The sequence below is a fragment of the Chiloscyllium punctatum genome, chromosome 24 (assembly GCF_047496795.1).
Source record: "Chiloscyllium punctatum isolate Juve2018m chromosome 24, sChiPun1.3, whole genome shotgun sequence".
In the NCBI taxonomy this organism is placed as follows: Eukaryota; Metazoa; Chordata; class Chondrichthyes; order Orectolobiformes; family Hemiscylliidae; genus Chiloscyllium; species Chiloscyllium punctatum.
This window is the reverse complement of record NC_092762.1, coordinates 83231077-83258880: the sequence shown is the minus strand read 5'-3', so window position 1 is coordinate 83258880 and position 27804 is coordinate 83231077. Positions and strand designations below refer to the sequence as shown.

Below are 27804 nucleotides of genomic sequence, written 5' to 3'. Positions count from 1 at the left end.
ATGAACCTTATGGGCGTTTACACCAATTGACAATAGCTTCATGGCAACCACCTTAACTTCAAATTCCAGACTTATTAATTGAATTTAAATACCACCAGGTACCACAGTGGGATTTTAACCCATGTCCCTGGAGTATCTGTCTGGGCTGCTCGATTACCCTGTTATGTTACCACCTCCCCCAGATGTCAGGAACCGTCACTGCTGACAGCTGTTAGCTGCACACACACAAAAATCCATTCTCTTTCTCGGTCTCCTGGCCCTGACAAATAGAATTGGGCAAGTCAAAAGACTCAAAATATTTTATTGCAACAAGACAATCAGTTAAATCAGGAGGCTATGTCACACAAACTAGAAGGTACAGTTAAAGGATACACTCACAATGAATATGATGCTATTGTTCAATATCAGGACTAGATTTTGAAAAGTGACTCTGAAAGGAGCTCCAGGAGGATGTGAGCTGTAGGAGATGCAAGCAATTTGACCAGAATTCTGAAATATTACAGCACAGTAAAAATAGGCATCCTTCCTACCTCAATTGGCTAGTATGGGGTCTTAATGTGATTCTATTTCATTGCTTCTTCCTTAGCATCGCTTTCATTTTGAAATACTTCTCCAATTGCTTTTTAAACAATGCTGCAATCTCAATCCTTTGTTTCCTTCTTCTAATGTCTGGGTGTGAAAACCTCCTGTACGTGGAAATTGTGAAGTGCTCCTCAAGGTTGGCAGGAGCAGAGCATGTTGGGACAATGAGGAGGGATGCGACAATGTGACATCCTCCACCTTGGAGTGCGTTATGAATTAAAGACTGAGTAGTCTAGTCCCCTCCCAACACTGCTCTCAAACGTCACCAAACGTGTGCACAACCAAACGCTGCCCACTTCTTTATCATGCAGCCAAAACTTCTTAATTATGTGATTCCACTGAAGGTGAGGCTTGCCCATTTGTTAAATCAAATCGCTGCATGAAATCTGATGCCTCTACCTTCCCAGTGGTTCTCTCATTTTGGATCAGGAGCCTCCAGGACCTCTGTCCACTCAGCCAATCCTCATGAGGGAAGGAAGACGGTGAATTGGGTAGACAGCGCTGGGGTCAATCCTACACTCAATTGGGTCTGGATACCTTCTCCTGAAGCCAGAGGACAGTCATCAGGCTGAATATTTCCCTCATCCCAACCTGGGGTTGATGTGGGTGTGTGGCAGACAGGGAGGGGGGATGGGGCATACAATTCACAAGCATCTCTGCCTGTAACAGCTCATCATCCAGGAACAGTGGCTATTCCATGAAACATTATCACATTTTGGCGTAATGTCTTTTCGCAAACAAAAAAAAAGCAAAGTACTCATTTAAATACTGCATCCCAGGATCCAGTTAGTGCCTGAAGTCAATTGATCCAGTTTAATCTCACGTATGCTAGATGGCATACTTGGCAGCGCCCAGTAACAGTCTAGTTGGAGCCCGTTAGGAATCAGGCTCGTCATTGAGTTGGCATGTAAGGCCAGTTGAAGGAACCTCCAGACAGGAGCATGTCTCTGATTAGGGTCTCAATGGGTGTCTTGCCCACCAGCCTCATGAAGAAGAGTTGTCCAATGAGGGAGGCCGGCACTGCCCGTAATGCCGGGAGTCGTAAGAGCAGCTTACCAAAGCGCTGGGGCTGTGGAGGGTACTGACATCGTACATACTCAGCCAGCGACTCCTGAACCTTCTCCTGCAAGCTCTCAATGTGTGCAGGTTCGGAGAGACCGGAGGCGTCTGGCAGAGAGAAGAGGAGAAAGAGACAGGTTTGAGTTCAAAACCAGTTTTCTACATCACAAAATGAACAAACAGTGGAGTCTATGATAGGGTGGAGGGTAGGTAAGTATTTCACAAATTCCTCTCTTTGTGCTTTCAATTTCGTAGAATCCCCACAGCGCGGAAGCAGCCTGTTGAGTACACTCTGGCCCTCTGAAGGACATTCCACCAGACCCAACCCTACCCCTGCATTTTCCCATAGCTAACCCACCTAGCCTGCACAGCCCTAGACATTACGGGGCAATTTATCGTGGCTAATCCACCTAACCTGCACGCTTTTGCGGACTGTGGGAGGAAACCCACACAGACGTGGGGAGAATGTGCAAACCCAACATAGGTAGCTGCCTGAGGTTGGAATTTTACCCAGGTCCCTGGCACTGAGAGGCAGCGGTGCTAACCACTGAGAAACCACATAGCTGTCATCCAAAAGCGCAGGCAATGTGCCATTCACACGTTCTCCAGACACTGTTGATAAGTGTAATGGTGCTGAAAGGGTTAACGTTAAAGCTGCTACTGAAGGTTAAGCAGTGGCTTTGTCATTGACTGGGATGGTGACACAGTTAGATTCAGCCTTTAGGTCCCATGTTTCACTTATATCCTTCCACTTTGTGCCAGGTCATGGGTGATTTTGTGGGCTGCAGGAGACTGTTTTCCATGTTTATTTGTGATTATTTTACAGCCCCTGATTAGACTTTTGTTATAAGAAAGGGACCACTTTTGAAAGATTGATTAAACTTCAGTGATACCCTCAAGCACTCATTGGTGAAATGCAGCACGCCCAGAGATAGCTGGGAATCACTGGCCCATGATGTGGAGGAGGAGCATCCAGGAAGGTGTTGAGAACCTCGAAACTCGAAGTCAGGAAGAAATGGAAGCCAGGCAAAACAGCGAAAGGAACACGCTGCCACACCAACTCCCACCCACCACCTTCCCATGACCACCTTCTGCTCCCAGTGTAACAGAGCCTGCGGCAGCCATATCAGTCTACACAGCCACCTACAGACTCATCCTGAGAGTGGGAGAGAATCATCCTCGTCTGCGAGGTACCCCCAATGAAGACGCTTCAGTCCCATGCGCCTGATCTTTGGGAACCCAGCACAGGGGTGAAGGTGGGCATCCTGGGTTTCCACTAAGGCCTGGCCAAGGTGGTCATAAATAGGTCCTGATACCACCATGGATTGGAGATGAGCAGTTGAGTGCAATCTGCCCCAGTGTGTTGCTGGAGACAGCACATGCGGTGTTTGGCCTTCCACAATGGATGGGGAGCCCATCATCCCCTCTCAAAACCACATCTTATTCTCAATTCCCTTTGCCATTTTGACATTTGTCAGGGGCTATTGATCTTGATTTACTTTTAATTGGTTGTATTTAATATAGAAGAGGAGATTGGTGGCAACTCCCTACCCAATAAGGAAGCAATGGTCCAGTGGTATTATCACTAGACTATTAATCCAGACACTCAGCAATACCCTGGGGGCCCAGGTTCAATTCCCACCATGGTGGGATTTGAATTCAGTTTATGAGGCAATAAAGGGCGGCACGGTGGCACAGTGGTTAGCACTGCTGCCTCACAGCGCCGGAGACCCGGGTTCAATTCCCGCCTCAGGCGACTGACTGTGTGGAGTTTGCACGTTCTCCCCGTGTCTGCGTGGGTTTCCTCCGGGTGCTCCAGTTTCCTCCCACAGTCCAAAGATGTGCAGGTTAGGTGAATTGGCCATGCTAAATTGCCCGTAGTGTTAGGTAAGGGGTAGGGGTATGGGTGGGTTACGCTTCGGCGGGGCGGTGTGGACTTGTTGGGCCTGTTTCCACACTGTAAGTAATCTAATCTAAACAAACTGGAATCTGATAATCATTGTTGAAAAAACCCATCTGGTTCACTAATGTCCTTTAGGGAAATAAATCTACCATCTGTACTTGGTCTGGCCTCCATGTGACTCCAGACCCACAACAATTTGGTTGACTCTTAACTGCCCTCTGGGCAATAAATGCTGACCTAGCCAGCAACGCCCTCATCATGTGAACAAATTTTAAAACAAGCTACAAGCTCCCAGTGTTTGGGGCCACAACTTACAACAAAAACATTGTCTCATTAGCATTCCATTTGGGCCTTGCACCATAAAACCTTTTGTCATTCAAGGATGGCAGTGGTGTAATGGTGACCATTAGCATTCCAAGACTCCTGGCCAATGTTCTGGGAAAATGGGTTCAGATGGTGAAACTTGAATTCAGTAAATTCTGGAACAATCAGCTGGCTCAATCACCACCCAGAAAAGTTGCCACAATTTTACCAGACCATTGGGCTGCTCTTTCGTTACAATCAGACTCCTGGTGGTGATTTAACCAGAGGGTCACCACACCTCAGGCAAGAGGAGAGGTTGAGAAGGAGGGTCCTTCATGGTGACCTCATGGTGCAGGATTTGAATCTTTGCTAGCCCACTCTGCATCACAAACCAACCAACCAATTGACTCAGCTAACCAACTCCCTTCCCCCCCCCATACAGGCATAGGAATCAGACCACAGCCCCCGGGCCCACTGTACCATTCAAGATGATCATAACTGATCTGATTACACCACATTCTGGCCTATCCTGATAACATTTCACTCCTTGTTTATTAAGAATGTATCCATCATTGCCTTAAAAATGATCACTGACTCTGCTTTTGAAGAAAGTTGTGACATATGTATCTGTGGGTCACGAGACGATCATTTATTCTCAGGATGGGTGTGATGTTGACACAGCCGACATGCCCAGCTGCTCACAGCTGACAATCATTTTTTCAATTGGCTTTACATCGGAACTGGTTCACTCAGACATTCCCCAGTGCTGCGAAGAATCAACCAAAGCTAGAAAAGGGTTGCTCAGCATGGACTCGGACTCCCGCCTCACCCTGGGCCCCGACTCCCAGCCTCCCCCACCACCCCGGGGCCCGACTCCCTGCCTCCCCCACCACCCCGGGGCCCCCGACTCCTGTCTGCAGGTTTCATCACATGGCCTCAGTCCCACTGTCCTGCTATTGATCAACCTGTATATCTATCCTTATGACGACAGCCTTCCGACAGCCAATTAGGGAGTGAGTAGAACTTCCAGTCATTTCCTAGCTGTCGGTATTTCTTCGCCATAGTTGGATAACAAATAAACAGAACTATTCAGTGGAAATTATAAAGCAATTTTCCTGAATGTCTTGATGCTTTTTTCTTTGGGATGTTCCCTCGGCCATGGCTCGGATTAGGATTTGATTGGTTAGGGGGTCAGGCTTTAAGTGCTGGGTTCTGCCTCCAGGCCATTCCCAAGACTGGAGTGACTTGTTGGCCTGACCAAGTAGTGAGCCCATAAATGAATCAGAATCATACGAGGATTAGGTAGTTGTATTACAGAGGCCGAAAGATTGGTAACCCACTGGAATGAATTCAAATTGCACCATGCTGCACAGTGCCAACCTGGTAGTGACACTACACAGTTACGTCTGGATCAGGGGAACCTCACAATATCACCTCTTTGCTGCTGTTTTTAAGGATTCTAGTACCTCTCCTTCCTCTGTCAGGGCCATATGCAGTGTCCTGCACCTCTGCTGACTGACCAAAATATACAAGCTGGGTGGAAACGGTCTGTGTTGCACCTCACTTACCCACCTCACAATGATCTGTTCAATTGCTCATCTTGAAGCTCCGTGCCCTGTATGGAGCAAAAAATGTTGAGGGCTGAACAACCTCGGTAAGGCTGGTCTGTGCTAAAGAGGTTCAGGACCAGCCAGGGCCCATTAACCTCCACCCCTGGGCCCTCAGTACAAACCTTTTAAAAATTCATGCATGGAATCAGGACGAGGCCAGCATTTATTGCCCCATCCTAATTGCCCAGAGGGTAGTTAAGGGTCAACCACATTGCTGTGGGTCTGATGTTACATGTAGGCCAGACCAGGTAAGGATGGCAGCTTCCTCTCTCCCAGATCATCTCAATGCCTTCTAATGCTCACTTTGAGCAGAATTTCGGCGGAGAGGTAACACCTATTCCGACAAGTCCTGACGAACTGATCCCAACAGCCACTGCAGCAGAGGTCAGATCAGTTTTCCTTCGTGTGAATTCAAGGAAAGCGATGGGACCAGACAGAGTACCAGGCCGTGCACTCAGAGCATGTGTAGATCAACTGGCAGAGGTCTTCTCGGACATCTTCAACCCCTCCCTGCAGCAGGCCGCTGTCCCGGCCTGTTTCAAGAGGCCAACATCATCCCTGTGTATGCAGCATGTCTCAATGACTACCACCCAGTGGCCCTAACCTCAGTGGTCATGAAGTGCTTTGAAAAGCTGGTCATGGAATTAATCAACTTCAGCCTCCCCACTACTCTTGACCCACTCCAACTTGTCTATTGGACCAACAGATCCACGTCAGATGCCCTATCACTTGCCCTTCACTCCTCCTTAGAACATCTTGACACCAAGAATAGCTATGTAAGAATCCTACTCATTGACTACAGTTCACCCTTCAACACTATTATCCCCTCGAGACTGATTACTAAACCTAGTGATCTTGGACTAAGCCCCACTCTCTGCAACTGGATCTTCAGTTTCCTGACCCACAGGCCACAATCAGTGAAGGTTGGGGACAATATTTCATACTCAACACTGAAGCCACCCCCAGGGATGTGTACTCAGCCCCCTAATATACTCACTGTATACCCATGACTGCATTACCAAATCCCAGACTAATGCTAATTATAAATTCGCTGATGACACCACCATAGTCTGTCAAAACTCAGATGGCGATGAAACAGACTACAGATGGGAGATGCAAGATCTGGAAAAATGGTGGACTGAGAACAACCTAGCTCTCAATGCTTGCAAAACCAAGGAACTCATTGTTGATTGTCGGCAGGATGTTACTCATACCCCCCTACACATTAACAGCACAGAGGTGGAACGAGTGGAGACTGTCAGGCTCCTGGGAGTGGTCATCAACAACAAGCTTTCTTGGACTCTTCATGTGGATGCACTGGTTACAAAAGCCCAACATCATCTCTTCTTCCTCAGGCAGCTGAGGACATTTGGCATGATGGCGAATACCCTTGCCAACTTTTATAGGTGCGCCATCGAGAGCATTCTGTCTGGATGTATCACTACCTGGTATGCCAACTGTACCATTCAAGATCAGAGACGGTTACAGAGAGCGGTAAACTCGGCCCGGACAATCACAAAGGCCAACCTCCCATCTATAGAATCCATCTCCCAGGCCCACTGTCAAGGAAAGGCCGCCAACATTCTCAAAAATCCATCCCACCCTGGCAATGTTTTTCTACAACCTCTACCATCGGGGAGAAGGTACAGAAGCCTGAACATACACACCAGCCGGTTTCACAACAGTTTCTGCCCGAGTGTCGTTAGAATACTGAATGGACTGACAAACTCATAGCATTTGCCTGTCCCTGTGTTTTTGTTTTTGCCATTATTTACCCATTATTTGCTTATCTATGCTATTTAACTCTGTTATCTGCCTGTATTGCTTGTAACTCAAAGCTTTTCACTCTGCCTCGGTACACGTGACAATAAATTCAATTCAGTTCAACACATTAGTGAACCAGATGGGTTTTTCCGACAACTGGCAATGGAGTCATGGTCATCATCAGACTCTTAATTCCAGATTTTTAAAAACTGAATTGAAATTCTTCCATGGCAGGATTCAGAATTGGGTCCCCAGAACATGACCTGCACCTCTGGATTAACAGTCCAATGATAATACCTTTAGGCTATCAACTTGTCCTTATGCACTTGTGGAGGGACACAATCAGTAATTGCACCTTCCTGCTGAGAGTTCCCCTCTACAGATGGAGTGGTGGACTCATCAACTGAAACTCAACAAATGAGTACGCTGTTGTTGGGCTCTGAGTCGTGAACTCACTGAAAGGGATGAAATAACGGGGACTACGTTCCTGGACCAACAATTCAGGGAGCTGAAACCACCTGGTGTAAAAAAATAAGCAGAAAGAGTTGGAGAAACTCAACAGGTCTGGCAGCATCTGTGGAGAGAGAAACAGAGTTAACATTTCTTCAGATTTCACATTTCCAGCACCTGCAGTATTCTGTCTGCCTCCCCTTCTCTCCCTATCTGGGCTCCACTTCCAGCTGTCCATTCACTCCATTCCCAACCCTCTGTCCCCCATCACCAGCATCAATACCACTCCTCCTTGCTACTCCCAGTTCTGAAGAAGGGTCTCAGGACTTGAGATGTTAACTCTGTTTTTCTCTCTCCATAGATGCTGCCAGATCTGTTGAGTTTCTCTAGCAATTACTGTTTCTGTTTGTTTCAGATCACCAGCATATCCTGTTTTATTAAATCTGCTGCATTTTGCTTTTGTTTGAAACTGATTTAAAACTGGTACCGAGTTCAGATTTGAGCACAGCAGCTGAGGAAGTCAAACTCAGTGAATTAATCAGAAGTATAAAGCTAGTGTCAGTAACAACAAACGTGGAACTTGTGGACTGTTGTAGGTCAGTTACAGATTAAAATGTGCTCTCCTTTCCCTGTTTACCCTCCAGACCCTCAGCAATGCGAGTTTTTTTTGGAAATGGTCCAGCAGTCTGTTCAATTGTATTCAAGCAGGTGACTCACCAACACCTTCTCAATGCCAGTTAAGAATTGCTAATACATGTTGGTCTTGTTAAGGATGCCCACCGCCCATGAATGAATAAGATGAAAAATGCAGTATTTAATGGCAATTATTGAGGCCAGTTTCTTATTGCTTACATGTCTCCACGTTAAAAGTCAATCCTGTCATGAAGGATTGTGAACTCTCACGATCTCTAAGTGATGATGTGGATGAGCCGGTGTTGGATTGGGGTGTATAAAGATAAAAATCACACAACACCAGGTTATAATCCAACAGGTTTATTAGGAAGCACACTAGCTTTCGGAGCGACGCTCCTTCATCAGGTGATTGGACTGTAACCTGGTGTTGTGTGGTTTTTAAACCATCTCAAAGTGGCTCACACAGAATCTGGAGTGTCACAACAACACAGCAGTCCCTCTGATCGATACTAACCTGGCGTGTACAGGGCAATGGCCTTCAGGCAACTGTACTCAGCAGAGTCGACCTGCAAAACCTTGAGCTTCTCCACCTGGTCCTGGAAGATTCGGATCTGGTCCATGAAGCTAACCACTCGATCCGCAGACATCTGCGTGGAGTGGAGGCCAGCGGCTGCCAGGAGGGGAGCCATGTGAAGAGGGAGGGATGACTGGGCGGCATTCAGCACAAACAGCTCACTCCAGCTCAGCCGCAGCAGTGCCACCTGGTCGGAGATCTGTAGCTCATGGAAGAATGGAACGTTCCTGGCCCACTCCACGGCGCTGAACAGCAGCCTGGCTGCCAGCTCACAGATGTTGTCAATGCTCATGAGGTTGTACTGGCTGCACTGGGTACTGAAGCGAGATGTGGGGTACGGCTCTGCTCTCAGCAGCAGGGAGATAAGTCCAGAGATATTACCTCCATTCAGGTGGTCTCCCCCAGACAGCGAGAGCTCCCCGGGGCTGGCCTGCGCTGGTGGGATCCTGCCTCGTTGGACTGCTAATGGACACAAAACACAAGAAATCAATTAGAATCAAGCGATGGAGAAGTGACCAATGGCCAGAGAGAAACACAGAAATAGCTGTGTAAATATTGTGATGACTGTGGTCTGACCAATGGTTACTGCTCAGCCAATATCGCAAAAAGTTGGCTCATCTGAATGTTGTTGTATCAGAGCTTTTGGGAGCTTGCTGTGTACAAATTGACTTCCAGATTTCTTACAACAGTGAGTTCAGTTCTCTCCTATTCCTCGAGCTTTAAAAGGTGATAAAGAAATGCAAGTTCTTTCATATTGCCCTGATTGTACAGTTACCCACCACCCAACTCCCAAAGCCTATCCACCATCTACAAGGCACAAGTCAGGAGCGTTGTGGGTTACTCCCCACTTGCCCGGATGGGTACACTTCCAACAACACTAAGTAGCCCATTCAATTGGCACTTCATTCAATACCATCAGTATTCACTGCATTCATTACCAATGCACAGTTGCAGCAGTGTGTGCCATCTTCAAGATGCACTGCCAAAGTTCACCAATGCTTCTTCAATATCACCTTGCAAACCTGTGCCCTATATCACCTGGAAGGACCAGGACAGCAGATACATAGGAACACCACCCTCTGCAAATTCCCTTCCAAGGCAAAAGTGGCTACTGCAGATGCCGGAGGTTAGAGTCAAGATTAGAGTGGTGCTGAAAAAGCACAGCAGGTCAGGCAGCAACCGAGGAGCAGGAAAATCGATGTTTCAGGCATGAGTTCCCATCCAAGCCACGCACCAGCCTGCCTTGGAAATATATCACCAATCACCAGCCAATCTCGTGCCATACGGCAATATTGCATCCAATTGTGGGCATCTAACTTTAGGAATGGTGCATGAAAGGGAATGGATCTGGCTGAGAGGAACTTCAGTTGTGAGGACAGACTGGAGAAGCATGGGCTACTTTTGTTCGAGAAAGTTCAGAGGAGACTGGATACAGGCATTCGGAATCAGGAGGGATCCGCACAGACCAAGTAGACAGCAATAACTTCTGTCCGTGGAAGGAACGAGAAGCCGAGGGCATCAACTTTTTAAAATTCTCAGAAGAGGCAAAAAGCAACATTGCTGTCGTATAGCAACGAGCTGGAATCTGAAAGCAATGGAAGCAAATTGAAAAGGGAATTGGACCAGTATCTGAAAAGAGAGAGAGAAGTCTACAAGGTTAAACAGAAAGGCAGAGGAGTGGAACAAGATAAATTACTCTTACAGTAGATGCCCCAAATAGCTTTCTTCTTTGCTGTAACCGGTCAATGATTCCAAAAAATCTGACACTGCAGCCAAATTTAGGGTGTCTATGCACTGGGGTGAAGTACTGAATAATACCTTTGTATGATCAATATTTGAACAAAAAGGTATTTAAAAATGAAAGTAAGTTTTTGGTTTTAGTCCTGTGATTTTTTTATTCTTGAAAATGTCAGAAATTAGTTTTGAACAGCAAGATCAAACAGCATTTCCAAGAAAACATGTGATTTAAGCTGGACGATGAGAAAAGCCAGCTGGGGAGATACTTCAGAATTGCCTGCTCAGTGGAGGTTTTTCTCAATGATCTACAAAACTGAGAGGCCAGGAACCAGAGGGGAGTTGCACTACCAAAGAAAGTAACTCAGCCAACAGAAGGGCAATTGAGTTTGACAGCATTCAGGTCATTAGTGAGGGGAAGAAGTCTTAATCTCTTTTAGCAAGCTTAATGATTTTTCTTAAAGTTCAGTGAGAAATATTAATGAGTTAGCACGTCTCTAGGTGTCTCAGGAAGGGACAGGGAGAAACACATCGGGTGAATTTGCAAAAAGCACTGAAAGAAAACACTTGTGACATTGTTTGTGAAGTAAGAAATTAAAAGGTGAATTTAGGAGAGATACCTCACTGGGACTGAGTGTCCATAAAGAACTCTGCTGGGAATATGGTCAAAACTCTATTTTTGCTGTTTCTAATGAAATCATTCCAAACTGATGATATTTATGACTTTGTAATTTTAGCTTTTTTGTATGTGTAATAACTTTTTTTTGTTAAAAATACATTGTCAGACTGTTGTAAATATGTTCTGTAATTGCATGGCATATCAAACCAGGCCTCAGCCTGGGATCTGACTTGTCCAGTACTACCATCAGCTGGGACCATAACATATGTTTACCTTTGCTATAGAAACAAGCACAATGTTTGTTGCGTGATGCCATTCCTTGACTGCTGAGATGATGTTAAGTTGATAAAAAGATCAACAAAATACCCTGGCCAACCAGCTGAGAATAAAAGAAAGACAAGGCATGGAAACCATGTGATTTCAGCTCATGCTTGGACCAGTTTGCTTGAGGTCACATGACTGGGTTGTTGGCTACAGACAGTCAGAACATATTTTATTTCAGTTGGGGGAAGCAACTGAAGAATAGATTGCACAGCTCATCTTCCCAATTTCTGAAAGCACCTTTGTAGTGAATCCAGTGTGAAACTTGACAATCTTCCCAAAGTGTGGCTGGAAGACTTCTCAGTACTGTGTTTCCTGAGCAAGCTGTGTCTATCAAGACCTCTGAGACAACTGCCATGTCTGAGCATGCCACAGTGTCAGACCAATAGCCATCTGAACATTCTATACTTTTGTTTCTGTCAAGAACTTAGCATGATCTTCCAGAGCGGATTTCTGCAGAGAGAAATCTAACGTTTTTGTCCCTTTTAGTTGTTGTGTGCTTGTATCTGGGATAATTAAAGGTAAACTTTTTTTTAGATACATAATGCAAACTGTGGGATTTATATGTATAATATTTTTGGTACTCACTGTAAGCTTGGATTTCAGGTTTTGAGTTAGCAATCAGTAGAGTTTTCTCTATATCTGAAGTTGGTAATTAGCTTTTAAATATTTCTGTAATGACGGCAATTTCTTTTAAAAATTGTATTCAAAGCCTGACTGTAGAGTGAACTGAGATTTTTGGTTATTTTAGATTGTTTGTGACCAGCATAGAATGTCTGGAATATTTTCTCTCTCAGTTTAAAGGAACTGTTCTTAGCTGAAAAGAAACTTTTCATTTCAGTTTTGACTCTGAATGAGTTAATTCTGTGAGACAGGATGGGATATAAAAGGAGTGCTCCAAGGAAGGGAATGGTAGAGATGATGAATTAGACTACACTTGGAATGAAGAGTTTGTGTTAGTCCCAGACCAGGAATATTGTGTGCAATTCTGGACTCCATCCTATTGGGAAGATGTTAGGAAACTTGAAAGGGTTCAGACAAGATTTACAAAGATGTTGTCCGGGTTAGAGGGTTTGAACTATAGGGAAAGGCTGAATAGGCTGGGGCTGTTTTCCCTGGAGCGTCAGAGGCTGAGGGGTTACCGTATAGAGGTTTATAAAATCATGAGGGGCATGGATAGGGTAAGTAGACAAGGTCTTTTCCCTGGGGTGGGGGAGTCCAGAACTAGAGGGCATAGGTTTAGGGTGAAACAGGAAAGATATAAAAGGGATTTAAGGGCGACGTTTTCACATAGAGGGTGGTGTGTGTATGGAATGAGCTGCCAGAGGATGTGGTAGAGGCTGGTACAATTGCAACATTTAAAAGGCATGTGGGTGGGTATATGAATAGGAAGGGTTTACAGGGAAATGGGCCAAGTGCTGGAAAATGGGACTAGATTGGGTTGGAATATCTGGTTGGCATGGACGAGTTGGATCGGAGGGTCTGTTTCCATGCTGTACATCTTTCTATCAGAACAGTTAGGATTAAAACCTTAAAACAGTAAATTCAGTACACTGAAGGTCAGGTGTGTGATAGAAAGAACAATATAGCACAGAAACAGGCCCTTCGGCCCTCTAAACCTACACACACGCTTAGGTTTTACCCTTCCATACTAAAACTGTTTTCACTTACAGGATCCTTATTCCTTTATTCCCTTCCTATTCATGCATGTGTCCAGATGTTTCTTGAATTGTCAGTCTTTTGTTTAAAGCTATCCCCAGTTCTAGTTTTGAAGTTGAAGTCACAAGTGACTCAAACCTACCAAGGCAGTAGATAGTTAGGGATCCCTCTAATTTTCTTAATGGTTGTACAGACCTCTGAGGCCTGCACATGGCATTGAACTGCTTACAACTTCTGGATCATGGCAATTATCAGTCACGGAACATTGGAGCAGCCACATGTGTGCAGTGAGGAGGGAACGTTGATTCTGGTGTGAGTATTACACAGGTGGTATTTGGGTGCTGTATCAGGACGGGTGTTCAGGGTACTGCACAAAACCTGTTTGCTTCTTTTCGATTTAAAACAGAATGTTTTGTAATTAATGGGTTTATAGTTTTACTGTGTTTAAAATCTTTGAATTTGTATTGTAATTAGGTAGTTTGGATTATTCTCTTTTATCTTCACTCCTTTTGTAATAAACTTCACTTTATTGTTAAAGCAAAATGCACAGCGATGCAGGCAATGTCTCAGCAACAGATCACTTTCTTTAAAATAAAAACATGATTTATCAAGCCAGATTCTTGACTGGAAATAAACATGTCCAGTAATAACTTCTGCAGTAAAACCTGATGTTAAGTGCTAACCTAATGGTGACCATGAAACCACTGTTGAACGTAGCGAAAATCCACCTGGTTCACTAGTGTCCTTTAGGAAAAGACATCTGCCATCCTTAGCTGGTCTGGCCAACACATAACTCCATAAGAACCAGGAGCAGGATGAGGCCATTAACCCCATTGAGTCTGCTCATGGCTGCACTCGGGTGGGGGGAGTTCCACAGAGAGAAGTAATTCCTCCTTATTTCTGTTTTTAATACATCATGGTTGATCTCATTTCAGTCTCAACATCACTTTAACTCTTAACTAATTAAAAATATGTCCATCTCAGAGATGGACAACACAGAAACAGACCTTTCCGTCCAACCCATCCATTCAAACTGGATATCCAAAATTCATCTGGTCCCATATCCCTCTAAACTCTTCCTATTTATGTACCCATCCAGATGCCTTTTCAGCGTTGTCATTGTACCAGCCTCCACCACTTCCTCTCGCAGCTCATTCCATACACGTACCACCCTGTGTAAGAAAAGGTTGCCCCTTAGGTCCCTTTTAAATCTTTCTCCTAACCTGTGCTGTCTAGTTCAGGATTCTGGGTAATCCAGGATGGAGGACAGGAGAAGAAAAACGTTTTTCTGGATCTCCTTGAAATCAGTGTCCAAGTGTAGACTGCACTCAGTGGCGGGGGGGGGGGAGGGGGGGGGGTGGAAGTTCCACAGAGAGAAGTAATTCCTCCTTATTTCTGTTTTAAATCTGCCAACCCATATTTTAAAACCAAGATGCCTTATTCCAGATTGGCTCAGAAGGGGAAACATCTGCTCTACATTTGGCAATACAGCTGACTCTTAACCGCTCTCTGAAATGGCTGAACAAGCCACTCAGTTCAAAGGGCAAACACAGATGGGCAACAAATGGCAGGTCTAGCCAGTGACACCCTTGCTAAAATAAATAAAACTCCACGGGAGTGTTATCAAACAAAATTTGACTCATCTTTTTCAATGTGACTGTGCTTGGGCTGGTCGGATTGAACCAGGTTGACAAGAGGCAACTGTTTGTTCGTGCAAGACTCTTCCAAAATGTATGAGCCTCCATCCCTCGCTCTCCTCCTTCGACCACGTAAGGAGATGTTCAGCCAGATCAACAAGAGCTTGATCAGTGAGGCAGGTTGCAAGGTGTGTCTTAAAAGAGGAGGAAGCGTTAGAGAAGCAGATGCATTTTGGGAATGGCTTGAGAGAGTTTATTATCAACAAACAAGCGTCAGTGTGACTCTCATCACCTTGGGTCGAATCCGGGGAATGCAAGAACAGCGATGAGGGGATGGGAATTAAAACTCATTACTCCAGATCTCCATCCTCAATAACCCATCTCAGGTTTCCTGCAGGACGCAAGACTGCGAATCTAAAGCTGGGTGCTAATGAGGTTGGGATTGGGAAAGGCAAAGGTCTCTAACCTCAATTTCCCCTCCTGTACTGCACAGGAAATCCCAACACTCTGCTGATCAGTGGTAACAGAGACTATTTGCTCTCAGCCTCAATGTTAGGATGAAGCTGCACTTAGAAAAAGGGGCAAGCCCACTAAAGATTAATGTAGAATGAGGAGCAGGAGTAGGCCATCTGGCCCATCAAGCCTGCTCGGCTATTCAATAAAATCATAGCTGATCTTTTCATAGACTCAGCTCCAGTTACCTGCCCACTCACCGTAACCCTTAATTCCTTTAATTGTTCAAAAATCTGTCCATCTTTGCCTTAAAAACAAAAAAAGCTTCGACTGTTTCACTGGGCAGAGAATTCCACAGATGGAGATGAGGAGGAATTTCTTCACTCAATGTGCTAGACTTTTGAAATTCTCAATTCCAGATGGCTTTAGAAGCTGGTGCACATCCAGGAAAAATCATCATTGGGTCAAAATCTTGAAATACTAGGGCTGTACATAGCCCTTAATCAAAAATATGCCTTAAAAAGATAAGTGTCACAGAGCCAAAATGTCTGCAGGTGTAAATTCAGTCGCAAGTGCTGAGGAATGTAAAATTGGCGATGTCACAGAAATGTGAGAGAGACAGTGACTTGAGATAATTAGATTAGATTAGATTAACTTACAGTGTGGAAACAGGCCCTTCGGCCCAACAAGTCCACACCGCCCCGCCGAAGCGTAACCCACCCATACCCCTACATCTACATTTACCCCTTACCTAACACTATGGGCAATTTAGCATGGCCAATTCACCTGCCTGCACATCTTTGGACTGTGGGAAGAAACCGGAGCACCCGGAGGAAACCCACGCAGACACGGGGAGAACGTGCAAACTCCACACAGTCAGTCGCCTGAGGCGGGAATTGAACCCGGGTCTCAGGCGCTGTGAGGCAGCAGTGCTAACCACTGTGCCACCGTGCCGCCCACATAATGAGGTGGCTGGTTATCCATCTCCCTCCCCTTATCAGACATCTCGTGCAGGCATTTTTAGGGTTTTTCCTTCCTGGATTATACACAAAATAAAGAGGCGATGATGCAGCTTTGGCAATGTTAGCAGATGGCGGTGGACCAGATGTGTCTAGCATGCTGCTGTGGAAGTCACACCCTGATAACAATCAATCAGAAAGCACTCATGCACTGCAGACACACCCTTAGGCCGAGTGCTCTACAAACTAGTTAAAATGGAATTAGGACAAAATAACTTCAACCAGCCTATAAAGTCAATATCAAAAATTTAACTGCTAATGACCAGAATAACCCATAATAGCCACAGAGCACTTGATGAACAATTCAGAGACTAATCCATATGATCTTTTGTTTTACTTTTTGAGCTAACTTCTTAATTCCACTCATGTTCGTGTGTTTTCCTAATATTTCTCCTCAGGCTTTGAGTGTGACTGACAATCTTAAGTTATTTGTCACCTTAATTTTTAGCATACTCAGGACTATTTAGCAAATATTGTCCAATCTCAGAATGACACCTAATGTTGGACACTATTTTCAGTTTTGTAAACACAGGCTGGTTCGATACAGCTACTATCATGCTTATTGCGAACTGACAAAAGGGCTTGCTGTTTGATGAAATCTCCTAGTCTTTGGGATGTACAGATTACAAAACCTGCAACACACAAGCAGTGAAACTGATATACCACATTTGTGTGATAGGCAGAAAAGGTTTAATGGTGATGTTCTGTTCATGACAAACTCCACTCTTGTTGCTCCTACACAGAAGCAGCATGAGACAACTAGCTTTACCTGTTGCTCAAAGGTTTGAGATACCTTACCGTTCCAGGGCACTCTGTTGTAGGCTGTGCACTTTCACTACATGTGAATTTGTACGACGTACAGCAAGAAATGAACTGACCAGGGTCACTGTTATCTCACAGGATGGTTTGGACATTGCCTACTTCAGCAGCAGATTTGCACGAGTTGAAAAAGGCTCTGGGAAAGCACAGCAGGTCAGGCAGCGTCCGAGGAGGAGGATCAACGTTTCAGGCAGTCCTCACTTTCGCCAGGTTTGTACATGAGTCTTATTTATGAAGTTTCCTGGAAGTTTATTGTGTGTATAAGAGTGGAAATGTATATTGAGCAGTAGAGGAAGGATTGTTGTAGACAGCAGTAAAGAACCCTTGGCCAATTTCTCATTTAGCACACTTGACTGCTCTCTTTAAAAGGTGAATTTGAGTGTTGTATGGAGCTCATTAAGATGCATAAAAGGTATTCTTACGTGCAGCCTGTGTGTTAAAAGATAGCAAAGCATTATCTATGCAATGGAAAATGTTCGAGCTGATAGGTTAGGCATCCCTCCATCGGAGATCCGTTTCTTGTGGAAACTGATATAGATCTTAGCCTCAATAGGAACCCACAGCAGTACCATCTATTTGGATGTACATGGTGTCATTAAAACTGAATTGGTCTGAATGGTAGAACCTTGTAGGCAGGGCCCAAGATATCCAGTCACTGTGCAAACTTGACGTTGAAATAGGGCACATACTGCAGGAGGATGTTACCCAGATCCGATCAATTCTTGCTGTATCATGTAAACTCAAAGATCCTAAAGCCCTGAGAACTGCCTAGTCTACCTCAGAGTGCCCTGGAAGGATAAGGTATCTCGATGTTTAGGGCGCCAGGTGGAGTTAGCTGTTTCACGCTGCTACTTGAACACTAGTGATGTTCACAACTAACCACACACTGCTGTCCAATGGTTTGCCTATCATACAAATAAGTCATGTGGGATATGAATTTCAGTGTGGGTGTAATGCCAGGTTTTTAGGCAGTTTGGAGAATTGTATCAAATAATACGTACCTTCAGTACCTTTGCAACAGCTAAGGTACTGACTGTATCTAGCTCAACAAACTGAAGACAGGGTGTCCAACATTAGATGTGACTCTAATTTGACAACAGTTGCTAAATAATCCTGAGAGTGTGTGAAGAATACATTTGGCAACTCACTCGCAATGCACAGCATTTGTGTACACTGGCAGCTACGTATATTAACACAGGGCACTGTTCATTGCAGATAGCAAGAACATGTACACCTTGTGTCTATTTCAATTTAACAAAATGGGCAATGGCCATTCTTTGGATCATTATGCAGGGAAATGTCTTGACCAATCAGAACCAACTTGTCTGGTTTAAACGGAAATAAAGATTGGCAGTTCACTGTCAGTCATTGTCCAACTACTGCATTCACCACAGCAACAATTCTACCAATCAGAACAACGAATTAACATACACTGCCCTCAGTACAAAATGTTCCCCAATCCATCAGTATTCTTGTGAAATTTCTGATGAGTGCAAAACAAAAACTTTGACAAAATGTGTCTTTTTTCAGTGATGTACAGGCTCTCTACCACCATATGACTAGATTTCTAGATTTTGTGATAATGAGGATATGGGGATAGTAGAGAAAATGTGGTTGAGATGGATATCTGCTTGAATGGTGTAGCAGGCTTGATGGGCTGAATGGCCTACTACTGCTTTTATATTATATGGTCCTGATGACTGTGGGCCAATTGGGTGCATGGTCCTTTCTTGGGTAGACTTGGATTAGAAAGCACTTCCTTCTGCTGTCCCACAACCAATAAGTTGGGCCCTAGTGTGGTGTAGAGGTAGTGTCCCTACGCCTGAACCAAGAGATCTGGGTTCAAGTCCCAACAGCTCCAAAGGTCTGAAATAACATCTCTGAACAGGTTGATTAGGAAAATAGGTAAAAAGCTGAGAAAGTACAAAAGTTGAAAACAGGAAGAGAGTAGCCAGGAGATGGAGTGAGTTACCCCACAATCCTCTGAGGGGGTATGATGCTAAGCAGATGAAGAACTACCCAGAACAGAATCTCGCAAACGGAACATCTTATTTGGGAAAGTAGCGGTGGCAATTAATCAAAGAGAATATTTAACTTTGTTTTTAAGGCAGCTTTCTTTTAAGAAGCATTCAACTGAATCAGGTTATGTAAAAATTTAAAAGGTTCTTCAAAGTAAAACAAAGCTTGACCCCTCTTCACCTTTGATCAAATTAATAATTAACTTCATTCGCTTTCAAAAGTATTTAATTTCCTTTCAGAGGTTACACCAACCTGAAAGCCAATGGCCTCAGTACAGGCAGAGTGTTAGTTTACTTTATTGAATCTCAATTTCAGGCTTTCCGTTTGGAAATGAAAACAAATTGAATTCAAATTTTTGTTAAAAAGTTTATGGGTTTATTTTAAATCCTGTCGGATTGTCAAATATTTAATTTATTTTTTAAAGTATTGAGGCCGGCCAAGAATGTCTAATTGTTATACTTTGTGTCAGCAACATTTATCCCCAGGTCAGGTAACAGCATTGATTAGATACAGAGTACAACTTCCTCTACACTGTCCCCCATCAAACACTCCCAGGGCAGGGACAGCACGGGGTTAGATACAGAGGAAAGCTTTCTCTACTCTTTTAAAGCGAAAGTAAAGCTCTGCTGCACTGTCCCAGGGCAGCTACAACTCATCTGATTCCTCGGTTGATATCTCTCCTTTAGCTCCCTTCTTGTACAGCCCACCAGCACACTGAGTTATTGGGCTCACCGAGAATTATAGAATCTCTACAGTACAGATAGTGGCCATTTGGCCCATTGAGAATGTACCACCCCATCCTTACCCGCATCCACCATCCCCATAACCTCAGATTTCCCATGACCAATCCACCTAACCCACACATCCCTGGACACTATGGGCAACATCACATGGCCGATCCACCCTAACCTGCACATCTTTGGGCCATGGGAGGAAACCGGAGCACCCGGAGGAAACCCACACAGACACGGGGAGAATGAGCAAACTCCACACAGAGTCACTTGAGGTTATAATTGAATCTGAGCACCCGATGCTGTGAGGCAGCGGTGCTAACCCCCGAGCTACCATACAGATAGCACCCAAAAAACATGTACAATGTGAGTGAATGTTCCCCAACAGGAGAAAGCGAGGACTGCAGATGCTGGAGATCAGAGCTGAAAATGTGTTGCTGGAAAAGCGCAGCAGGTCAGGCAGCATCCAAGGAACAGGAGAATCGACGTTTCGGGCATGAGCCGAAGAAGGGATCCCGATTCCCGAAGAAGGGCTGATGCCCGAAACGTTGATTCTCCTGCTCCTTGGATGCTGCCTGACCTGCTGCGCTTTTCCAGCAACACATTTTCAGCAATGTTCCCCAACAGTTTCATAAAGAAGGGGGAAGCAATTGCAGAATGGAAGAACCTAAAAATCTTCAGATTGATCCTTCCAGGTGTCAGTAATTCCTAATTCTGTCGGAGCAAAGTTCACGTACATAAAACCCATGTAATATAAAACTCCAGCAGTGATGTGAGAATTTATAATAATCCTCTTAAGGTCAAAATAGCAGCCTCGTGCCCTGTGACTGGAATGGTGAGTTGGTATCAGGTTTCTATATCCTGTGAGAGAAGTGGGAGCTGAGAGAGGAATCCAACAATAAAAGGGAGAACAGAAAGAATAAAAAACAGGTTAAAATGTTAAAACAAAAACTGTGGCAGTGGAAAGAAAAAGAATACAATGGTAAGAGAGAGAACGAAAGTGAAAGAGAGAACATAAAAGGAGAGAAAGAAATAAAAGTAAAAGAGAAAGTGAGAGACATAAAGAAAGAAAGGAAGCAGTGATGTGGTGACCTATGACATTTGGACTCGTACCCCTTTAAAATATGCTAACTCCCGAGAGCAAGCTGAACAATCTTTCCCCTTTACTCATCGTAAGTAATGGTATAACAGACTTAATATCCAACCTAAATCCCACATCTTAAATAAGTTTAAACAGAAAGGGGTCACATCCTGTGACACAGACCACTCTGTGTGAAGCATGGATTTAGGAATTTTTCTGTAATTTACACTCCTGCAGAAAGCATGTGGCCGATAGATTAGTGGTTGGATTTTGGTCAGGAGACTGTGGGTGGAGGGGCGGGTACAGGCTGCTCTGAGGTCAATGGCACATTGACCCCTGTGAGAGCTGAAGGCCCCAGGGAACACTGACAATCAAGCTTTGCAGGCGTGAATGCACCCAGTGTTACAACACAGTTTGTGAGTGACTGAGAGAGAATGTGTGTCTGTTGTGTGATGTTTGTGTCATTGAGCGTGTCTGTGTATGTGATTCTATATTTGTGTTTATGTGACTGATTGCGTGAATGAATCTGCTTGTGTATGCATGATTGAGTACAAGTTTGAGTGATTGAATTCACGCATGTATGTGTGTGATCGAGTGTGCATGTGGGTGAGCGCATCTTTGAGAGTGTGATTGAGTGTGTGCAACTGAGTGTGTGTGTAGTGAGTGTGATGGAGTGTCAGTATGTGACTGTGTGTAAATATTTGTGATTGAGTGTATGCATTAGTGCGTGTAATTGAGTGAGTGTGTCAATGCATCTGATTGTATGTCTGTGTGCAAATGCTTGTGATTGAGTGTGTGCTCCTGTGTGGGTGTGCATAAATGCTTGTGATTTTGTGTGTGTGTATGTGTGCACCAGTACGTGATTGAGTATATGTAACAATACATAAAATTGAGTGTGTCAGTGCATGTGATTGAGTGTGTGTGTGTGTGTGTGTGTGTCTCAGTGCGTGTGATTGAGTGTGAGTATGAGCGTGGCAGTGCATGTAGTTGAGTGCGTGTGTCAGTGTATGTCATGGAAGGCGGCCCAGTACAAGTCAGCTTCTGTGTGAAAGGGACAATTAATTTTCCGGTTTTTAAGTAACTTCAGTCAGAGGGGCCTTTTGTAGCTTTGAATGAGCAGGATGATCAGAGGGAAAGAAACCACTTTAATGGAACTTGGAGAAAAAGTGAAGTATTTAATGATGGGCTAGTGCAGCCTGGAAGAAGCAAAGATGTCACAGAGGCAGACAGAGTCGGAGAAGTTAAGAAGTAGATCTAGAAGAAATCCAGAAAACAAAGAACAGACACAGGAACGAGTAAAACATTCAGACTGATAATACACTTCCTCAAGACTGCTGATATTCCAATAAAAAAAACAGGAGAGACAAAGGCAAGAAAGAAACAAAATTAGATTTATAAGGAAAGAGAGGAATGAGAAGAAGGATGAGACAGGGGAAGGTTTTGATGGTCAATACAGATAAAATACAGAGGAGAGTACGCTCAAGAGAGAAAGGAGGGAGAGACGACAGAGACAGAGATTTCTGAATGAGGGTGTGAAGAGAGCAGGGTCAACAGTGTCACATTGTGAAAAGTAAACCATGTCCCAACTCGTTGAGGACAAAAGCAAACCACAAGATGAGTACAGGTACGGGAGTGGTCCGACTGCTGAACTGTTTACTCCACCCAATGAGCTGAATACAGCTACTTTAAGATACTATTGATAATAATATTTAAGTAATTATTAAAAAAAGTTTCTCTTGCATGTAAAGGTTAAAAAACACAACAAGCCTCTAATCTAACATCAGTATAGGATGTTGGGATCTTATTTGTAGGTTATTCCTTAGAGAATTGCCCTCCACTTCCTTGTCCAACTGGCAATCCTTCTCAGCAAAAATGTTGATGTGACATTTAATGGGAAGTGTCTTCACAGTGAAGCAGGGACTTACTTCATCCGCTGCCCACAGACACACAGTTACAAGAAGCACACGGATATCCATACAGACATTAACACGTATGCAATGACACACGCATGCACCAAAACTGTAATATTTGATTTTTACTGATGCCAATGATCAAGTTTGATGGAAAGAAGTAGCTCAGCCAAACTAATCCTGCACAACGCAAACCTAAAACCAAGCAACTGTTTGTAACTTTGCATCAAAGCTATTGTGTGTTTTACATTATATGTAATTTATGGATATCCTGTTATCCATGCAATATTTATTGACTCACTTACTTTAATATTTTGGAAGATGTTCCTTTTTTCCCTATCAAATATATCCAAACATTATACACAAATATATAATCGGCAGATAGCTTTGACATTGAGTGATTTGATATAAATATTAACAATCAGGAGAGTGATGTTAAAGTCAAAATGATGTAACACAGCAACTAACTATGTTCGACAATTTTACCTAGCACTCTAAATATATCCAACTTCAGTCCTCCTTTAAATTATATGATTGTTCATAAAGAAGAACTTTCACAATCAGGATTTGTCCACTCCATGTTTGATTTGGTCTTAGCTGCTCCCTCTCTGCTGCCAATTCACTTTGTAAAGGCCCCAACAACTCATATCTCCACTAATGTGTCTATGTCTTGCAGAGACAGGTTACCACTTGCACCAAGTGTTTGCATGAGCTTTGTGGACTCAGTCAAGCCTGTGAGGGGGGAACAAGGGCTCACTTACTGTGTGAGAAATGCAAAATACTACAGATCCTAGAAACAAGGAAAAAATAAAAACAAAATGTTGGAAATACTCAGCAAATCAAGCAACTGTTGTGGAGAACAAAAAACAATTCATGTTTCAAGTCAATGGTGACCTTTCATCTGAATTTTAAGATGAAAGGCTATTGAGTTAAATGTTAATTGTTTCACTCCACAGAAGCTAACTGACCTGCTGAGTATTTCCAGCAGTTTCTGATTTTATGTTTGCTATGTGACACTTTGTCCACAGCACCTGCAAAATTTGGCTTGTTGGAGATGTGTGTACTCTGACTCCTCATGCACCATCTCCCCTGTTATATTACCTATACTTCAGCCAGCCTCCCCATGCACACTCTAATTTCCCCTTTTATCCCTTTCCAGTCCCAGTAGCAGAGGGAGCTTCTCCTCCACCATGGGGTCTCTTCACTGTAAATCAGCCTGAAGAGACAGAGAGAGAGAGAGAGAGAGTTTCTTGTGATTGGTAAACTGCAGGTGACTGTCTCTAAAGCCTGGTGAGCAGACAGGACTGGCACTGGAACACAAATGACAGGCGATTATTGTCCAGGATCCCTCCTCTCTCTACAACAATACCATCTCCCCCCCAACACACACAAGTGCTCACACATGTAGACACGTGCCCTCACACAAGCACCCAATAGCACACACTTGTATAAACACACTCAAATGTATGAATAGACACATAAACATTTACACAGATTCACATAAACACACAGATGTACACACATACAAATGCAAAAACTTAAATGCACACTCACAACAAACACAGATGCACACGCTTACAACACTTAGATGCATACAATTACCCACAACTAAATACACATGCACTCACACAAACATACAGATGCACACACTCACAACAAACACATACACAGATGCACATACTCCCAAATACATACACAGATGCACACAATTACACACCCACCAAAATTACACACACTTATACATACGCACAGATACACACACACAAACACACGCGGATGGACAGTTCCACATACACCTACATGCACACGCAGACACATGAACTTACACAGATACAAATACTGGTCAAACACACATTTAAATACACCCAGTTGCTTACACGCAGACATAATGGCATACTAGTATGAGGTTACTGAAGTCGGACCCTAGTTTGACAAGGAGCTCACTCCCCACAGGCCCACCCCCCTCCGGGATGTCCTGTGGTCTCCCTGTGAGACGAGCGGGCGCTTACCTTCTCGCTTCATGCCCACTTTGAAGCACTTTCGGAGGCGGCAGTACTGGCACTGGTTCCTGTGGTGCTGGTCAATCTGACAGTCCCGGTTTGACCTGCAGGTGTAGGAGAGGTTTCTCCGGATACTCCTCTTGAAGAAGCTCTTGCAGCCCTCGCAGGTGAACTGGCCGTAGTGTTTGCCGCTGGCTCGGTCCCCGCACACCACACAGTCCACCTGGACCGCCTGGTCCCCCAGCTCCGGCTCACTGCCCCCGGTCTGTGAGGAGGATGGAGCCGGGCTCTCGGAGGATTCCTCGCCGCCCCCGCCCCCGTTGTGGGGGTACAGTTTGGGTTCGTCCCGGGATTCTCCCCAGTCGCTGGAGGCCATCGCCATGACCCCCTCCCTCCCTCCCTCCCTCTCTCCCCTCCTTCACCGGGAGAAAGGGATCGGGAAAGAGTTTGTGAAAAGGAAATAGAGTCAAAAAAGCTGGGGGTTTGGAGGGAGGAGGTGCACCGGGAGGGAAGGGAGAGCGCTTTGGGGAGGAGGGGGGACAGTATGAGGAGATTGCCAGGCCCTCCCCTGGTCAGTGGCTCAGCGCCGGCAGCGGGAGCCTCTCCTCTTCTCTCGGCCTCCCCTTCCTGCGCATCGTGATCCCGGCTCCAGAGCGAGCGACCAGCCGCCGGCTCCCGGGGGGTTCGCTTCCCGGCCCCGAGGGCTCTCCCTCCCCCTCCCCTCCCCACCTCACCCCCTACCCCCTACCCCCCCGGAACTCAACCGACCGCAATCACTTCGCAACCAAACCCGGCCCGGCTCCCCTGCCCATCTCTCCCGGCCCCGGGGGACTAGAGGGACGGACAATACACTCAGACAAAAATACACTCCGCCAAACTCCCAAAGTTTGTTTTGGTGGAGATTTCCTTCTCTCCCCCCCACTCTCTCTCTTCTCTCTCCCCAACCCCCCACCCCGTTCCTTAAAACCCCCAATCCCCACTTTTTCGTAAAGATTTTTCTTCTGTCTCTTCCCCCTTCCTTAAAACTCCCCCACCTTTTCGTAGAGAATTTCTTTCTCCCCTTCTCTCTCCCCCCCTTCCTTAACCCTCCCTTTTCCTAAAGATGTTGTCCTTCTTCCCTCTCTCTCCCCCTTCCTTAAACACCCCACCTCTCCACCTTTCGTAAAAATTTTCCCTTTCCTTCCTCTCTCTTTCACCCTTTCCTTAACCTCCCAACTTTTCGTAAAGATGCTCCTTCTCCCCCCTCCTCTCTCTTCCCCTTCCTTAAAACTCCTCACCCCACACCTTTTAGTAAAGATATTTCTTTTTCCCCTTCTCTCTCGCTCTCTTCCCTCCTTAAAACCCCCTCACCTTTTCGATTCCTCAGAAGGGAAAATCCTCCCCTCTCCAGACAAAAAAAATCCAACCTGGGCGACTGGGATTGTATCGGGGAGGGGGGGGGGGGGAAGAGGGAGAGGGTGGCTGAACAAGGAAAATACTAGGCAAAAGTTAGTGGGAGGAGAATAAATTGAAAAATTCTAAACTGGAGGATGGGAATAAGGGAGGGAGAAAGAGGGCGAAGATTCAGCAAAAGTTACTGACACAGAGTAGGGAGGGATTGGAATAAAGGGTAAAAATCCTAGCTTTAGGATGGGAGGGAGACGGTGGTTGAAAGACTCGGCAAAAGTTACTGACAGGGAGTTGGGGGGGGGCAGTGTGTGGAATAAAAGGTAACGGGGGGGGGTGGGTGGGAGTTGGAGAGAGGAAGGGCGGAGGGAGAGGAGAGGTCTACAAGAGGTTATGAGGGCGATTTGGGTGAATGGAAAAGAGCTGGGAGTCAGTGACTGCGTGTGTAGCGATTTGACAGTGCGATTGAAACTGGGCGGTTACCAGGGAAACGACTGCCTTAAAAGGAGCTTGGTGTCAGGGAGCCAAGAGTGGGAAATGTTGCTTGTATACAATAGAGTTCCACTTCTGCTCTCCAAGTAAAGGCGTGCAGGCCTTGTTCACCTCCCCCCCCCCCCAGGGGAGGAAGATTGGGGGGGGGGGGGGGGGAGGAAAGAGAGGAAGAAAGAATGATTGCACAAACTTTACAAAAGTCACTTTGAATAGATAGCAGAGCCATAGCAACAGAGTTCAAAATGAGACAAAAAAAAATGAGTGGGTGAGGTTTCTGGCGACCACAATAGAAGAGGATAGAAATCGTGACCACACACACACACAGACAGACAGGAAGCAGAGGCTACATAGACCATTTGCAACTTCCAAGATAATTGTCAGCGAAAAAAAACATACTTTGCGGATTTTGCTTTGGTTCCTGGATTGTCCTGAAGGTGCCCACTTCCTCCAGGGGGAGGTACAGAGGCGGTTTGACACTGGATACCACTAGGGTTTGAGTTAATAGGGTTTGTTAAAATTAGAGGTATTTAGGGTTAGGGTAATTTCTAGTTTGTTGAGGTTAGGATAGTTTGGTGGTTTGGTTAGTATGGTTCGTTAGGCTTAGGGTTAATAGGGCTATTAAGGGCTCAAAAATTTAGTGTTGGGGTTATTTAGGATTAAGCAAAAGTGAGGACTGCAGATGCTGGAAATTAGAGTGGTGCCAGAAAAGCTCAGCAGGTCAGGCAGCATCCGAGGAGCAGGAATATCGACGTTTCGGGCAGAAGCTCTTCATCAGGAATGAGGGTGGGAGCCTCCAGGGTGGAGAGATAAATGAGAGGGGAGTGGGGCTGTGGAGAAAGTAGCAAAGAATACAATAGGTGGATGGGAGTGGGGACGAAGGTGATAGGTCGGAGAGGATGGTGGAGTGGTTTAGTGGGAAGGAAGATTGGCAGGTAGGACAGGTCATGAGGGCAGTGTTGGGCTGGAAGGTTGGAACTTGGGGGGCGGGGAATGAGGAAACTGGTGAAGTCCACATTGATGCCCTGGGGTTGAAGCGTTCCAAGGCA

General features: G+C 45.1%; 1 protein-coding gene across 1 annotated transcript; it reads right to left on the bottom strand.

Moving 5' to 3' along the window:
* Positions 1-284: 284 nt before the first annotated feature.
* LOC140494760 (nuclear receptor subfamily 2 group F member 1-B-like) lies at positions 285-25813 on the bottom strand. Its single transcript, XM_072594329.1, has 3 exons — positions 24890-25813; positions 8819-9340; positions 285-1749 (listed from the first exon to the last, which is right to left on the bottom strand). The coding sequence occupies exons 1-3, from the start codon at positions 25260-25262 to the stop codon at positions 1475-1477; spliced, it is 1170 nt and encodes a 389-aa protein (XP_072450430.1). The 5' UTR covers positions 25263-25813; the 3' UTR covers positions 285-1474.
* Positions 25814-27804: the final 1991 nt, after the last annotated feature.

Bases quoted from the DNA above. Each gene is read 5' to 3' on its own strand.
- LOC140494760 (XM_072594329.1), bottom strand. From the start codon at position 25,262: ATGGCGATGGCCTCCAGCGACTGGGGAGAATCCCGGGACGAACCCAAA. The intron at 9,341-24,889 runs GTAAGCGCCCGC...TGTGTCCATTAG, and splicing joins AGTGGGCATGAAGCGAGAAG to CAGTCCAACGAGGCAGGATC. The intron at 1,750-8,818 runs GTTAGTATCGAT...TCTCTCTGCCAG, and splicing joins CATTGCCCTGTACACGCCAG to ACGCCTCCGGTCTCTCCGAA.